The sequence below is a fragment of the Suncus etruscus genome, chromosome 3, assembly GCF_024139225.1.
Source record: "Suncus etruscus isolate mSunEtr1 chromosome 3, mSunEtr1.pri.cur, whole genome shotgun sequence".
Classification (NCBI taxonomy): domain Eukaryota; kingdom Metazoa; phylum Chordata; class Mammalia; order Eulipotyphla; family Soricidae; genus Suncus; species Suncus etruscus.
This window is the reverse complement of record NC_064850.1, coordinates 51,351,496-51,367,320: the sequence shown is the minus strand read 5'-3', so window position 1 is coordinate 51,367,320 and position 15,825 is coordinate 51,351,496. Positions and strand designations below refer to the sequence as shown.

The window sequence follows — 15,825 nt, the reverse complement described above, 5'->3', positions numbered from 1 at the left end:
TTTATTGCTCAGACATGCCACATAGTACAAGCAGTCAAATAACACTCTTTCAACATCATATATAGAGCTTTCGTTTAAGACTATTTGATCACTGCTGCAACTTTTATTTTTTATATTAACAAAAAAGTATTTAAAATGCTTCATTTTATTTTTTGATGTTAAAAGAAGTTAAGTAAATGTATTTACCAGCTGTGAACTGGCATATCGTAAATATACTTCGGCCTCTCATGCTGGCTATTTCCAGTCACCATCTCCTGATGGTGTCTCGTGTTGCACTATTTGTATAGAATTTTTTTTCTCGTTTTCCTTGGCTATAAGCTATGTGCATCATATGATCAAGTGCATCATATAGAGAAAAAATATGGTAGTTAATTTTTAGTACCTGTGCCAATGCACATGGGTAATAAGGCATTCCAGAACATTCTTCACATTCACATGCTCTCTCTCTCTCTCTCTCTTTCTCTCTCTCCCTCCCCTGCCCTGTCTTTTCTTTCTCTCAGAAGTGATAACAAGATGATGGAGGTCAATCTCTGAGAGGTGAACGACAGAAAGAAAAATTCACAGCTGAAGCTAAAGAGAGAACTCAATCCTTGCTTTTCATAAAATATGACTTGCTGAAATCCTACTGTGTGATCACACCACATTCCCTGCTTTGAGTACTGGGATGCTAGAAGCATTTAGACACTGGCAAAATGCTTCTCCACCGAAAAAAATTAGAAACCACAAATCTAAAGAAAAGGGAGAGGTATCAGTTCCAAAATACTGTGCTTTGAGTGTTAGCACTGTTTTTGTTTCCTTTGTTTTAATTCAGGGCCACATCTCTTTGTGCTCAGCAGGGCTTACTCCTGGCTCTCCACTCAGGGATCATTCCTTGTGAATTCGGAAGACTACATGAGATGCTGGTGATTGAACCCAGGCCAGCTACATGCAAGCAAGTGCTTTCCTTGCCTGCTTACTATCTCTCTGTCTCAACCCCCTTTGTATTAAAGATAGTCAATCAATTCCAGGCAGAAGATTCTTATCATTCACCCAGCAGGTACACTGGATCTCCCACTGAGATTGTTCCTGGGTTTTTCAGAACAAAATACTGGCCAAAGAGAGGAGATTTTCCATACAGCTTTTGATCAGCTGGATCACACAGGCGGTAACTGTAGGGGAGAGAGTATGGGAGGTTAGAGCCACCACACATGGGCCTTTCCAGGGAGGTAAAAGTCTCTTCCACATGGCTGCAGACTGCCAAACTTGGGCAGTCCCAGTCCCAGCCAGTCTCACAGAACAAGCACCCCCACTGGAATTGTTCAGAGGACAGCTTGCCCAGTTCTCATATTATGGAAGCATAACAGTTGGGCATTCCCTCCTTTTTTAGTTCAAGGAATTTTTGCACTGGAAGATTAGGAAGTTCCACTTAGTCATGCTTTCCTCTTCTTTGTGCTAAGTATTTGCCTCTGATTCCTTCATGCCTGAACCAAGAACCAGATTGGCTGTGAGCCCCAGGGGTCCACCATCCTGCCACACTGCCACACAGCCAAACTCTGAGCCAAATGCACCAACCTGATCACTTCATTTGCTCCTGTCACCATCTTGACAGAGCAAGTTCACGCTGTTTCTACCAGTGACTTTCCTGCCAAACAACTTCTGCCTACTCTCCCAGTCTTGCAAGGCTTTTGTCACTGCTCTCTTAGCTTTTGCTTTGATGCATCTTTACTGAAATCTCAGACTTTCAAAGCTTCCAACTGCCCAAAAGTGTCTCCCAGCATCCATTGTGAGAATGTGTGAGGTGGACTGGGTAGCATTGACTCCATCCTGAGCCCCAGATGAATCTTCTGCCCTTTTTACTATAAAACAAAAACTATTTCCAGATTAGCAAAAAACAAGTTTCCAACTAAACATGGCTTTCTTCAAGAATTGTTTAAATCCAGTTTAAATGTCTGATTCCTTGCGTCCAGAGTGATATAGTACATCAGGGACGGAATTTGCTTGGTATGTGGTTATTATCCCTGATATCCTATATGGTCTCCTGAGCTCCACCATGAGTAAACCCTGATCACTGCCAGGTATAATCCCAAAACAAGACCAAAATATTTTTGCAAGGTCACAAATCAAACCCAGGGCCTCACATATGCAACCCATCCACTGAGCTACATCTATGGTTCTATTCAGGGATGGTGTGTGTGTGTGTGTGTGTGTGTGTGTGTGTGTGTGTGTGTGTGTGTGTGTGTGTGTGTGTGATTCTTATAGCACTGTGAGGAATCCAGAGACCAGAACCCAATCCTAGTGATTCCTGGGCAGCCAGGTCATTGGTTCAGAACCAGAGCTCAGGATGTACTGGTGCTCAGGCCCTGCAGTGCCAGGGATCATGTGGGGATCATGTGATGATCTCATGGGATCATGAGGCCTGGGTCACCTATATAGCTGCTGGCAACACTCAACCTGCTGTACTCCCCTACCCTCCTTTCAATTCCCTCCCATCTGCTCCTCTCTTTTCTCAGGTAAGGCCCAGACCACTTCCACCTCAAGTCTCCTCCCTTTATCGTGTATAGACAAGCTTTGCCTGCCTGTCTAGGGCATCACCTAGTCAACAGTGCACGATGAACCAGTCTGTCCTGTTGGTTTGTGCTTATCATGAATTCCAGGAGCAAGGGAGAAAGAGAGCAAGGGTCCTGGGGTTTGTCCTAAGGGTCTTCTCAGTGACTGTCCCAAAGCCTGTTTTGCACATACTAAGTGAGCCCGACCTACCTCTTCAGGGTCTCCAGTGGCTCCTTCTTGCTCATGATCCCTGTGTCAGGGTTCACGGTAGTCAGGATGCACCTGGGCACAGACAGAGTGTCACGGAGCCCTCAAAGCCACCCTCCAGCCCCCACAGAGCCAGGTCTCACCGGGAACAGGCCATGACCCTCTGCAGCTCCACGTCCCTGATGCAGAGCCGGTCCCAGGAGTCCTGTGGGCAGGAGGGCATGAATCAGAGCAGCACCCAGTCCCAGATGCCACCCTGTTAAGAGGTTTCTCCACTGACACCTCCGGACCAGCTGGCCACATTCAGGCTCAGGATCCTCTCCAGTCCCACAGGTTTCCCTTAGCACCAGCAGGACCAACTGGGAGCATAGAACTGAAGTAATCCCTGTATTGGGGTGTGGCCAAAACACAGAAAGCTGACAGGCCCTGCCTGTCTCCTATCACCTGTTCTTCTCCACTCACCCACCTGCACATTGTGTCAAAGGTACCCATCAGGCATCCCCTGATTGGACCGTTCTACCTGGAGGAGGGGACGAAGGGGGGAGATGGGACAGAAGGTAGAAGAGGAGGAGCACTGGGCGGCAGTTACTGCACAATGTAAGGACCCTGTGATGGTCTGACATCTCCTAGTACTGGGTGGCTTTCTTGGCTGGACCCAGGCTATGGTTTTTTCCATCAGCCCACACAGATCTCCCTGAGCTCAGGAAGCTGCTTGTTCCCTTGGTATCTACTTACTGATACCAACATGCCTTGAGCCAAGCAGGGGAGACAACTCACTATTCTTGCCCAGAAAACACTTCCAGGAGGTTCTAAAATGTTCCAGGAAAGACCCAGCAGGTAGCCCAACCTGAGCTTTGGGAAAGGAGAGGTAGAAGCTGAATCTCAGGGCAGTGAGAAATGCTGGGACTCCAGGAGGCCTTTGAAAGAATGAATCCAAGAGACAAGGGCCATTAGAGTAAACCTGAAGATAAAGTTGTGGGTATAAATAAACCGGTTCTTTATCACCAGCCATGGGCAGATTTTGAGCTTGGTTTCCTTGCTAAGTTGTTATTCTTCCTCCATTAATGGGGTATAGTTTTAAGCTGGGCAGAGCTGAGCATTCACAACCTGTTTCTGCCTTTATTTCTCCACCAGGGAGTACTGTGGTCAGGGGAAAACCTAGGATGCACATCACCATTGTGTGAGGTTTTGGGTTCAACCCCTAACTAAACATAAAAAAAAATAAATAACTTTGGGGGAGCCATACCCAGCAGCACTCAGGAGTTATTCCTGGATCTTCACTCAGAAACTATCCTGGCTGGCTCGGGGACCATATGGGAAGCCAGGGATTGAACCTGTGTTGACCGTGTGTGAGGCAAACACCCTACCCCACTGTGCTATTGCACAATACCCCCAAATCAAAATATATATATGTGTGTGTGTGTGTGTGTGTGTGTGTGTGTGTGTGTATCAGCTGTTGTGTGAGTGAGGGTCAGTGCTTTTCATGCCAAGTCTAGACTATCAGAGTCCCAAAGGTGGTATGGAGCAAGGGTGATGAAGCTATAGGGGAGAGGCAGAGAAAAAGGCTGTGCTACCTCTGCAAACATGCTACAGCCTGAAATTACGATGTTAGGCCTGAAGTTGGCAGCCTTGACTTTCTTCTTGAGCCTGGAGTTGAGATCGGCCAAGGATGCCTCAGAGAGGACCAGGTAGGGGCTGGCATCCGAGTAGGCCACCTGGGGAGGAAATAGAAACTGAGGTGACTGGTCCCATCAGGGGAATGTCTCAGGGAAAGGGTGGCTTTGGGATTCCAGGGCTGCCAGCATCTTCAGATGTGACTTTCCAAACTTCCCAGTTTGCACATTCTTAACATGGATCCCCTAAAAACTTCTCTTCTAGGCAACTCTCATATTAATAGACACTCACTCCCTAGCCCCCGCTGTGCAGTACTACTGGGACCAGCCAGCTGTTCCCCAGTCGGATGGCAAAGCTGCTGGCATTGTGGCCTGAGCGATAGTCAGCAGGAAAGATATTTACCTCACATGCGGCCAACCTGTATTCAATCTCTGGTACCCCACATGATTTCCTGAGCACTGGGAGAAGTGATTCCTGAGTGCAGAACCAGGATTAGTCCCTGAGCACTGCCAGGTATAGTCCAAAACAAACAGAAAAGCTTTTGGCAGGGCAGTTTGGAAGCCAGAGGAGAGGTGGCTGCATGTTATGTGGGCCATAGTCAGAGTGCCAGAGCAGAGTGGGGCAGCTAACAGGGTGTGTACCTTTCCTTTCCCCAAGAAAGCCACCACAGGCCAGAGAAGGACCTCTGACCTGGTCTGTGGGTCGGAACTTGTCCTTGATCTGGCGAGAGTTTCTCAGTTGCATGTGAGGCTCGAAGTGCACCAGGCGGCAGGGCTGCGTGTCCAGGAAGTGGGTGATCCATTGGGCAGCCTCCTCGCCACAGTCCCTGCCCTGGATCTCCAGGCCATGCACTCTACAGGAGACAGCATGGGGCAGAAACAGGGCATGAGAACCCAGGGGTTCCTGTCATGTCCTATACGAGGCAGGGGAGTCCACGGCTGAGGGGTCTCTCAATCCCCTCCTTCCTTTCCGGCCTCACCACTCCCATCTTAATAAGCATCTTTATCAGCCAAACCAGAGATCAGCAAGGAGACATGCTGTTGCTTCCCTTTGCATGTGTTTCTGGCGCCCCCTGGTGGCGCCAAAGTTTTCAATTTTTTTTTTTTTTAATTTTTTTAATTTCGTCACCATGTATCATAAAGGTCATCCTAATTGGGTTTCTGGTTTTCCAACACTCATCTCTCCACCAGTGTTCTCTGTCCATCCATCATTATCAATCCACCAATATCCCCAACTTTCCTCTCACCCACCAGCCTGCCTCTATTACAGGCACTTTTTGAGAATTAAATTTTAGGCACTATGGCTTTTCATACGAATGGAGTTTCACGCACAAGATGGCCAATTTTCAGCACTCAGTCCTCCTCTGAGTGACCACTTCCCTGCCCCCTTGTCATAGTGGTCCCTTCCACATCCTATACTCAGTTCTCATGTTCTTTGTTTCTGTGATCTTCGGGTACTTGATATTTCCCTCCTGTGTTTCTTTCTGCACATGAGCATGGGTCTCACTCCCTGGGCTAACTTTACTAGCAGGATCCTCTCCAGCTCATCCAGTAGCAGCCAGTTTCACACTTCCATCTTTTTTATGTCTGAGTAGCATTCCATAGTGTATATGCATTACGGTTTCTTTCTCCATTCATCTGTTCTCAAGCACTTAGATTGTTTCCAGATGTTGACTATTCTGAATAAGTGCTACAATAAACATAGGCATGTAAATGTCTTTTTTGCATCATGTTTTGGGGCTCTTGGAGTATATTCCAAGAAGTGGAACTGATTGGACATATATATGGAAGCTCAATTTCTAGTTTCCTAAAGCATGTACACAGTGTTTTCCTCTTTTTTTCTTCTTTTTTTTTTTTCTTTACACGATGTTTTCCAAAAAGGCAGGATCAGTCAATATTCCCACCTGTGATGAGTGAGGTTCCCCCTCACCCCGCCACGTCCCTCTGCAACCATGCCAATATTGTTTGTTTTCTGGATGTGCCAGTCTCTGGAATGAGGTGCCATCTCATCATTGCTTTGACTTTGCATTTACTCATTATTAGTGATGTAAAGCACTTTCCCATATACCTTTTGGCCATTTGTATGTCTTCTTTGAACAAGTTTCTGTTTAGCTTATTCTCATTATCCCCATATTCTGATGTTTTTTTTGTGTTTTTTTTGGTTTGTTTTTTTGGTTTTTTTTTTTTTTTTTTGAGGGAGGGACCACACCTGGTGATGCTCAGGGGTTACTCTTGGCTATGCACTCAGAAATCATTCCTGGCTTGGGGGACCATATGGGATGCTGGGGATCAAACCGAGGTCCGTCCTGGATAAGCCACGTGCAACGCAAATGCCCTACCTCTGTGCTATATTGCTCAGGCTCCTAGGTTTGTTTTTTCTTTCAAAGTTCTTTCAGTGCTTTATATATTTTGGATATTAGCCCTATTCAAATGAGTAGTGAGCAAATATTTTCTCCCAGACTGTGAGGTGTATTTTGGTCATCACTTCCTTTGAGGTACAGAAGCTTCTTAATTTAATGTGGTTCCATGTGTTTATCTTTGCTTGTTTGCTTAGTCAATGGCAATAATTCTTTAAAAGTGCCTCTTGCTTCAATAACAAGGGGAGTTCTATGTTTTCCTCAATGTGACTTGTAGATTTAGGTCTGAATATTATGATCTTCAATCCATTTTGATTTGACTTTGTGCAGATTGATAGAAATGGAGCTGCGTTCTTTTACTGCAAGATTCCACCCAATTTTCCCATCACCACATGTTGAAGAAGCTTTCCTTGCTCCGCTTGATACATTTGGCTTCCTTATTGAAGATTAACTGCTTATTCCGAGGTTCTGTCTCCATATTTTCAATTCTATTCCTTAGATTTTAAAGTCTGTCCTTGGACTGGAGCAAAAGTACTGCAGTAGCATGTTTTCCTTGCATGTGGCCTACCTAGTACAGACCTGGGTTCAATCCCTAGTATCCAATAAGGTCCCCCAAATCTGCCAGGAGTTATTTCTTAGTGCACAGTGAGGATAAACCCCTGAGTCTCACTGGGTGTAGCCAAAAAAATGGAAGGATGGAAGGAAGGAAGGAAGGAAGGAAGGAAGGAAGGAAGGAAGGAAGGAAGGAAGGAAGGAAGGATATTAATTCTCTCAATTCATAAGCAGGGATCTGCTTCCCATTCCTCGTGTCTTCTGTTATTTTTTGTAGTAGTGTTTTATATAGTGTTTTGTCATTTTCTTTGCATAGGTCTTTCATCTCTTTTGTTAAACTAGGTACTTTTTGTTTGTTTGTTTGTTTGGGTCACACCTGGCAGTGCTCAGGGGTTACTCCTGGCTCTACGCTCAGAAATCGCCCCTGGCAGGCTCGGGGCACTATATGGGATGCTAGGATTTGAACCACCAACCTTCTGCATGCAAGGCAAGAGCCTTACCTCCATGCTATCTCTCCAGCCCCTAAACTTGGTACTTTTTATTTTTTTCTTCCCAAAATTGTGGGAGGGACTGTGCTGGAGACTGTTTATAATAGTTTCAGGTAACCAATGTCCTGGCTCTGCTCTACCACCTGAGAGGGCCGCCAACCTCTTCATCACCCCCAGAAACCTAAAACTCCTTTTCAGGAGTTTTTCAGGAGTTTTCAGGTTGTGATCATTATATTCGAGGTCACCAGTTTATAACCCTGCTGATGCTCAGAGTTTGTATGTAGAAAGTTCTCTCACACCACCCCCAAAGAACTCAGCCTCCTGCCCCACACTTTATAGCTTTTCAGCACTTCCAATCACTTCCTTGGCTTTTCATCCCTAGTACCCAGAACCAAGGTTTTGCTATTATTTAATTCTGTTTCTATGCTTCTCTTTTTTCCTCTATAGATGACAGGCAAGTGAAACCATCCAGGGCTTTCCTCTCTTCCTCCACCTTATTTCTGTTTGTTGTTGTTGTGGGTTTCTTTCTTTCTTTCTTTCTTTCTTTCTTTCTTTCTTTCTTTCTTTCTTTCTTTTTTTTTTTTTTTTTAGGTCACAATGCTCATGAATTACTTCTGGTTCTAAGTTCAGAAATCAGTCCTGGCAGGCTCTGGAGACATATGAGATGCCAGGGACTGAACTCAGGTTGGCCATTGTCAAGCCAATCACTCTACTCACTGAGCTATTGCTCCAGCCCTAGTTCTTTATATTCCTTATTCTTTATATTCTCCCTGTAGCAGAAGCTCCGAGCATTGAGGTCTCCCATAAAATTATTACATACAATATATCTCCCACCCCAGGTAAATGAGTCTGAATCAGGGTCTCACATAAAATAATCCAAACCAGGCTGAGGGTAAAACAGTCTGGCAATCTTCTACCTCATATCTCCACCAGTTGCCTGCCAGAACTGCCATTTTTAATTAAATACAGAGACTATCCCTGGGCAGGGAAGGAAGAACATAATAGCTCAGGCTATTCTGAGCCAGTCCCATCTATCAAGTAAGACAAGTAAAGACAATCTCTGTTTTGGGGTAAATCCAAGTTGTAAACAAACATACAAAAGAACCAGGGATAATCTTTGTTTTAGGTAAAATAAGGTGTAACCTCACAGTCTCCCATTGTCTGAGTCTCAGACAATGCCCACTTCAGTAGGCAGCATCCCCTCCAGTCCCAACACGCCAATCTGCAGAACAGGCATGGAGCCCCCTTTTTTTTTTCTTTTTTTTTTCTTCCCTTGCTCCCACTTGGAAAGGAGAAGGATCCCATATCTGACAACCAGCAGCTCATTGTGTTCTCTGTATCTCCACGTGGCCTCCAGGGTCCCCACTTTCCAGAAACCTCAGGAACCAGCCTTGGCTGGAGTCAGGACCCCAGCCCAGCGCTCTTACCTGCAGGAGTGCACAGCGTTGCTTTGGGGCGCCCTGACTGGCAGGCGCAGGTCCGCAGTGTAGGCAGCGCTGAGGGTCAGCGAATCCCCATCGCAGGTCAGGGAAACCAGTAGCAGGCGCGGCTCCTGCCTGGCTGTCACCATGTTCCCCTTCTCATTGATCACAAGCCAGAACCTGCCATTTTCCAAACATAACATGCGTGGGGACCCCCAAGATCTGCCATCCGTCTCTGGGAGCGGGCACTAGTGACTAGTGGGAGGGCAGGGCATTGCTGTATATCTGTCATGAACAATCAAATGGGCAGCGGTGTTGGGGCTGGAGCAATAGCACAGCAGTGGAGTGTTTGCCTTGCATGCAGCGGAAACGAGAGAGACCCGAGACAGACCCGGGTTTAATCAATGGCATCCCATATGATCCCCCAAGTCTGCCAGGAGCCACTTCTGAGCTCAGAGCCAGGTGTAACGGGAGTGCCACCGAGTATGACCCCCTCCCCCAAAAGGGGGGGAAGGCAGTGATGGTTCTAAGTTCACTCTGGGAAACACAAATGTTTCTGATTTCACTGGGACATCTTGGGGAGGGGGGGAGGACCTAGGGAGTCCAGAAACCAAGTTACTGATCCTCCGTCCATCCCATATGCCAAAAGTCTGATCACTCTCATTGTTCAGACTCCAGGAAATGACAAGGATCTTTATGTGTGGAGGTTTGCCACACCAGCAGATGTTCAACGACTATTACTACCTCTGTTCTCTCAAGACTAGCCCCTGGGGCTAGAGTGATAGCACAGCAGGTAGGGTTGCACACACCTGACCCGGATTTGATCCCCAGCATCCCATAGGATCCCCTGAGCCAGCCAGAAGTAATTTTTGAGCAAAAAGCCTGGAGTGAGTGCCACCAGGTGTGGCCCAAAAACAAAAAAGACTGGTCCCTGGCACCATCAATGGTGGTGGGGATCAAACCATGGTTGGTGGTGGGACCAGAGCGATAGCACAGTGAGTAAATCATTTGCCATGCACACAGCCAACCCGTGTTGATCCCCAGCATCCCACATGATCCCCCAAACCTGTCAGATGTGATTCCAGGTGTGACCCAAAAACAAAAGAATAAAAATAAATAAATAAAACCATAGTCTGTGGAATGCAAGTCAAGTGCCTTCATCCTGGACTATCTGTCTCCAGTCGCACAAGAATCTACTTACAGCCTGGTAGCTAGTAGGCAGAGACCCAAACTGCTGCAGATTTGTTGGCTGAGTAGGGACACAGCACTGACCCTTGTCCAGTCCACCTCTACCTTCAGGAAAAATATTATTTCTGTCCTCGAGGCTGTGGATTCTGCTGTTTGCTAAAAGAGTCCTTACGAGACTGAACAATGTTTTTTCTGGCTTGGAAGTCCTGGTCTAGAGAGGCCTCTGGGAAAACAACAAAAGACAAACAAGCCTGTTCTTTCTCTAGATGCTCAACCAATTGTGGGCGCTATTAGTGTTTCCCAGTCAATTGTGTAGAAAGGAAGAAAAGTCCTTTCCTCTCAACTGGAACCTTTGATCTCTTTACCACACTTTTTCACTGGTTACCAGAAAACAAAATAACTTAGCCTGGTATACAAATGTATTGATTGCTACTTATTTTGATACTGATTTAGGGTCAAAGGATTGGGCAGAATTAGACTAGAGAAAGATCAGCCCTAATGAAAGAAATCTCAGAGAAACAAAAAAGTTGGAAAATAGGAGGGGTTAAGGTTCTTGTCTTGCAGATGACTGGCCCTTAGTTTAGTCCTCAGAACTGCAGGATGTCCTAATAACACCCCAGAGGTCACCCCTGGTACAGAGTCAGAATAGCCCTTAAGCAAGGTGTGGCCACAACACCCTGCCCCCCCCAAAAAAAAAAAGAAAGAAAGAAATTACTAAGGGACCCAATCCATAGGGCAGGAGTTAGAGCGAGTGAGTGAGCTGGGTTCAAACTCGAGCCAATCTGGGTTTGATCCCCAGATCCCATATGGTTCCCCAAGTTCTTCCAGCAGTGATCATTGAGCACAGAATTGAGAATAAGCCCTGAGCACAACCAGAAGTGACCCCAAAACAAACCAAAGAAAGAAAAGAAAGAAAAAAGAGAAAGAATTAAAAAGGAAGGAAGAGGGCCCGGAGAGATAGCACAGCGGCATTCGCCTTGCAAGCAGCCGATCCAGGACCAAAGGTGGTTGGTTCGAATCCCGGTGTCCCATATGGTCTCCAGTGCCTGCCAGGAGCTATTTCTGAGCAGACAGCCAGGAGTAACCCCTGAGCACCGCCGGGTGTGTCCCCCACCCCCCAAAAAAAAGGAAGAGAAGGGCCGGAGAGATAGCATGGAGGTAAGGCATTTGCCTTTCATGCAGAAGGTCATCGGTTTGAATCCCGGCGTCCCATATGGTCCCCCGTGCCTGCCAGGAGCAATTTCTGAGCATGAAGCCAGGAGTAACCCCTGAGCACTGCCGGGTGTGACCCAAAAACCACAAAAAAAAAAAAAAAAAAAAAAAAAAAAAAAAAAAAAGGAAGAGAAGAAAAAGCAAGAGAAGAAAAGAAAAAAGAATTAAAAAGGCAAGGAAGAAAAGAAATAAAGAAAAAGGAAGAAATAGAGAAAAGAAAAAGAAAGTACAAAAGAAGGAACTGGCATGGGTCATGGAATGTCAGAAGACCAATTGGAAGACAATCATCTCAATGTTCTGCTCTTCTCCCCTCCCCCTTACTCCCTGCATTCTTTAAACCCAATGGAAAGTGCTCCCTATCTCCCTAGTTAAAAAGATTTCAAAGGAGAAGGTATTGGCCTTTCCCCAATCTCACACACACACACACACACACACACACACACACACACACACACACACCACACCACCACCACCACCACTCGCATAAAACAAGTATCTCCTTGCCCTTTGCTTGCTTGTCTCCTTTGGAGTAAAATCACGTCTGAACATGAACGACCAGACTGTCTCCTGCTGCGATTACGGACACAACACGAGCTCCCTGAGTGGATCCAGACACTGGTCTCAACGCTACCTACAAACCACGCTCTGAATTAAGATCCTTAGAAAAATATAAGGGCAGAGTGAGTGTCCTGCCAAGCAGTGCTCTGTCTCAGCAGTAGGGTGTGTGTGTGTGTGTGTGTGTGTGTGTGTGTGTGTGTGTGTGTGTGTGTGTGTGTGTGTGTGTGTGTGTGTGTGTGTGTTACAAACCATGCTCTGAGTTAAGATCCTTGGCAAAATATAAGGGCAGAGTGAGTGTCCTGCCAAGCAGTGCTCTGTCTCAGCAGTAGAGTGTGTGTGTGTGTGTGTGTGTGTGTGTGTGTGTGTGTGCGCGCGCGCGCGCACGCCCACCCGGGTTCAATTACTAAAAAGTGTGATGAGTGCAGAGTCAGAACTAACAATAACAACAACGACAACAACGAATCACTATCTACAAAGCTGCTTCAAAAGCTAAGCAATCTGGCCCGGCTGCTCTGAGTCTTGACCCTCAAAGCACTTCTGTAACCACAGGCCACTTGGGCCCCAACCTTCAGGCGGTGTGATTTAGCACTGCCCCTGCGTCCACCCCGAGCCGCCAGGCTCCTGCGGGCATCTGCACCGCGGTGTACAAAGTCAGTTGCAGCTAATAAGGCGGCTGGGGACGGTGAGAAGTTGACTGGCACCGGAAAACTCCCGAGTTCGCACTTTCCCGGGCATGTACGAGCTGAAAGGGCCCAGGGAGGAAGCCGTGAGTCCCAGAGAGCTCGGCGAGTCCCCGTGGAACGCTGCGTCCCGGGCTTCGGGGTCTGCCCGGGGAAGGCCACGGGCCTCGATCCCACCTCGCGGTCCTACCTGTCCCGCAGTTGACCGCTGCGCAGCCCCAGAGCCGTGCACTCGGCCTCGCTCACCGGCACCCCCTTGCCAGACTTGAGCGGGTAGATGCAGAGCTGCGCCACGGTGCCCACCTGCTGCAGCCGCCGGGGCCGCCGAGAGCGCGCGCGATGCCAGGCCACGGCCCCCAGCGCCACCGCGGCCGCCCCCAGCGCCGCCACCCCCAGCCAGGCGGGCCGGCCGGTCGCGGGCAGGCCCAGGCGGGCGAGCGCGGTGGAGCCGGCGGTGCCCATGGCCAGCGGCGAGAGCACAGCGGGCAGATTTGGGGGGGGGGGGGTAGGATCCGGGGCGCACGGGCAGGCTCGGGGCGCACGGGCAGGCTCGGGGCACAGAGCGTGGCTGCAGGAGGAGGCGCAGCCCAGGGGCAGGACAGGGGCCGGGCCAAGGCCCGCGTGCTTCCCGGGGCCCCGGGGTGGAAGTGGCCTTTCGCCGTGCCCGGCGTGGGTGGAGACGCCTCACGGGATGCGCGTCACCGAAGCCAGCGGCCGGCCTGCTCGGGGTCAAGCCTGCGGGTGCCAGCTCGGAGCGCAGGCGGCCCGCAGAGCTCCAAGGCCGGCGCAGGGCGGGGTGCGACACGGCCGCCAGCCGCCTCTGTGATCTGGGGGGTGCAGGGCTTCCGCCAGGCCTTCAGGAACAAGGGGCAAAACTGGCGCCTAGCTCTGGGTTGTTCACACAACAGAGCGCACCCTCTGTTGGCCGGTTCCTCATGGGGATGAGGGTCCGCAGTGCTCCCCAGTCCCTGACTCAGACTCTGACTGCTGAGTTCTGTGAGCCTTTATGGTTATCCCACAGCAACCGTTACCGGAGCTGGGAATTTTTACCTTCTTTTCTTTTCTCTCTCCTCCGCCTCCTCCTCCCCGTCTTCCAACTTCTCCTCCCCCTTCTTCCTCCTTCATTTCCTTCTCTTTCAGCCCCCTTTCCTCCTCTTTCTACATCTTTTTTCCTTCCTCTTCACTTTTTTTTCTTTCTTTTGGGGGGTCGTACTCGGCGATGGTCAGAAATTACTCCTGGCGCATGTACTCAGGAATTATTCGTGGCAATGCTCAGTGAGACCATATGCGATGCTGAGGATCGAACCCTGGTCAGCTACGTGCAAGGCAAATGCCCTATCTACTGTAATATCACTACTACTGCTTCTTCTTCCTCCTCCTCCTCTTCCTCCTCCTCCTCCTCCTCAAATCCAGTACCTCCCATACTCGGGCAGTGCTTTGCATATTATCCTTTTGGCTCTAAATTCAGTGTGACTTTTCAATATCATCACTTGTAAAGTAAAAATCCACAGGTTGTAATCTCACCCCAGGTATCATATTTCTAAACCCCACGCAGCCAGGGTTGACGCAAGCAGTCAGGAAAGGATGAATATAGTGTCCATGGCCTTTTACCTCATGCTCTCTGCCTCAGCCAGAAGCCAGAACTGCTCTTTATTAAAACCAGTTCCCAGGGGCCTGAGCGATAGCACAGCGGTAGGGCGTTTGCCTAGCACGTGGCTAAACCAGGACAGACCTGGGTTAGATCCTCAGCGTCCCCTATGGTCCCCGAGCCAGGAGCAATTTCTGAGAGCATAACCGAAGTAACCCCTGAACGGCACCAGATGTGGCCCCAAAACAAACAAAAAAGAACAAACAAACAAGCAAACAAAAAAACAGTTCCCAATACTGTTGGGGGAAAGTCGAGTAATCTAGGTGAGCTTTTACATACCAAAAGAGAGATTTAGAGAGACTTAAAGGAAAGACGAAGATGGGAAACACCTTTGTTTGGGGTTGATTGCTGGGTGTCATCTTAAAATCACTCCTGAAATTCTTTTCAGCCCCAGAATCCAGCCACAGGGATTGGTCACCTAGACTCAATGGGAATCTACAGTGCAGGATTCCTTTGCCCCCAACCAGATTGGGGCACTCATGGTCACTGGCAGTGCCAGAAAGAGGAGCAGAAAGCACAAGAAAAGGGAGGGGCAGTAGTTGGAGCTCAGGTATCCAATGAAGAAAGGCCAGGAAGTCGGCGTTAAGGCCAGACAGGCAAATAAACCAATTTCTTCTGCCAATTTCTTCTTGGACCATGTATTAGTGGTAGGAGAGCAGTCAAAACTGTAGCCAGAGGCCACTATGCTTCCAGTAAACTCTCCTGGAAAAGGTGCTACAAGCTACAGAATATACTGTTGGAAAGGCTGTAAAAAGAAGGATAGAAAGACTCAACCGGTTAGTGTAAAAGTTCAGGAGAGTCCAATGACCAGAATATATGAACGCCTCAATGTTTCTAGACCACAAGGAGTATGTCATGCATAAAGACCAGGACATTCTCAGGAAGTATGTAGCAGGAAATACCACTCTATTGAAATGGACTCCTTGAAGATGAACATTTTACTGTACTAACTAAACTCATTCATCATGTTAATTTTTTTCCATCATGTTAATCATTTCCAAATCTCTCTTAAAATAAATGAAGGAGAGCCAATGAATGACACCAGAACTTCTAAGTAAAAATACATAAGTGATGAAGAAAAACGTTGGTGGGACTCATAAATCTAAAAATGTAGTACAACCAAGAATCACCTTTATTAATATCAAAGCAACCACAGGAACCAGGGGTGTCAGTCATCCCCATATTATTTTCGTGAGGTATTGTATTGACGAGGACTGAACAAAAGAGGTCATGTCCCTTTGTTACAAAAAATTATTGGCACTTTAAAAAATGCATTTCCACTCCTTCTTCCTCCCAGTTCCACTCTCAAAACTCAGTTCTCTTCTCATTCCCATTTAGCTCCTACCCTATGTGGACTCACACAGGCTCCTGGGGA

The 15,825-nt window shown here is 47.9% G+C and overlaps 1 protein-coding gene across 1 annotated transcript; it reads right to left on the bottom strand.

Moving 5' to 3' along the window:
* Positions 1-997: 997 nt before the first annotated feature.
* MTARC1 (mitochondrial amidoxime reducing component 1) lies at positions 998-13,295 on the bottom strand. The gene is made up of 7 exons (XM_049769534.1): positions 12,993-13,295; positions 9,171-9,344; positions 5,038-5,200; positions 4,308-4,448; positions 2,877-2,938; positions 2,737-2,808; positions 998-1,148 (listed from the first exon to the last, which is right to left on the bottom strand). Exons 1-7 carry the CDS (start codon positions 13,262-13,264, stop codon positions 1,022-1,024), a joined length of 1,011 nt encoding a protein of 336 aa, XP_049625491.1. The 5' UTR covers positions 13,265-13,295; the 3' UTR covers positions 998-1,021.
* Positions 13,296-15,825: the final 2,530 nt, after the last annotated feature.

Coding starts and splice junctions, on each gene's coding strand:
- MTARC1 (XM_049769534.1), bottom strand. CDS start 13,264: ATGGGCACCGCCGGCTCCACCGCGCTCGCCCGCCTGGGCCTGCCCGCG. Junction 4,449..5,037: donor AGTTCCGACCCACAGACCAG/GTCAGAGGTCCT, acceptor TTTCCTCCCCAG/GTGGCCTACTCGGATGCCAG. Junction 1,149..2,736: donor CCACTGGAGACCCTGAAGAG/GTAGGTCGGGCT, acceptor TCTCCCCTACAG/TTACCGCCTGTGTGATCCAG.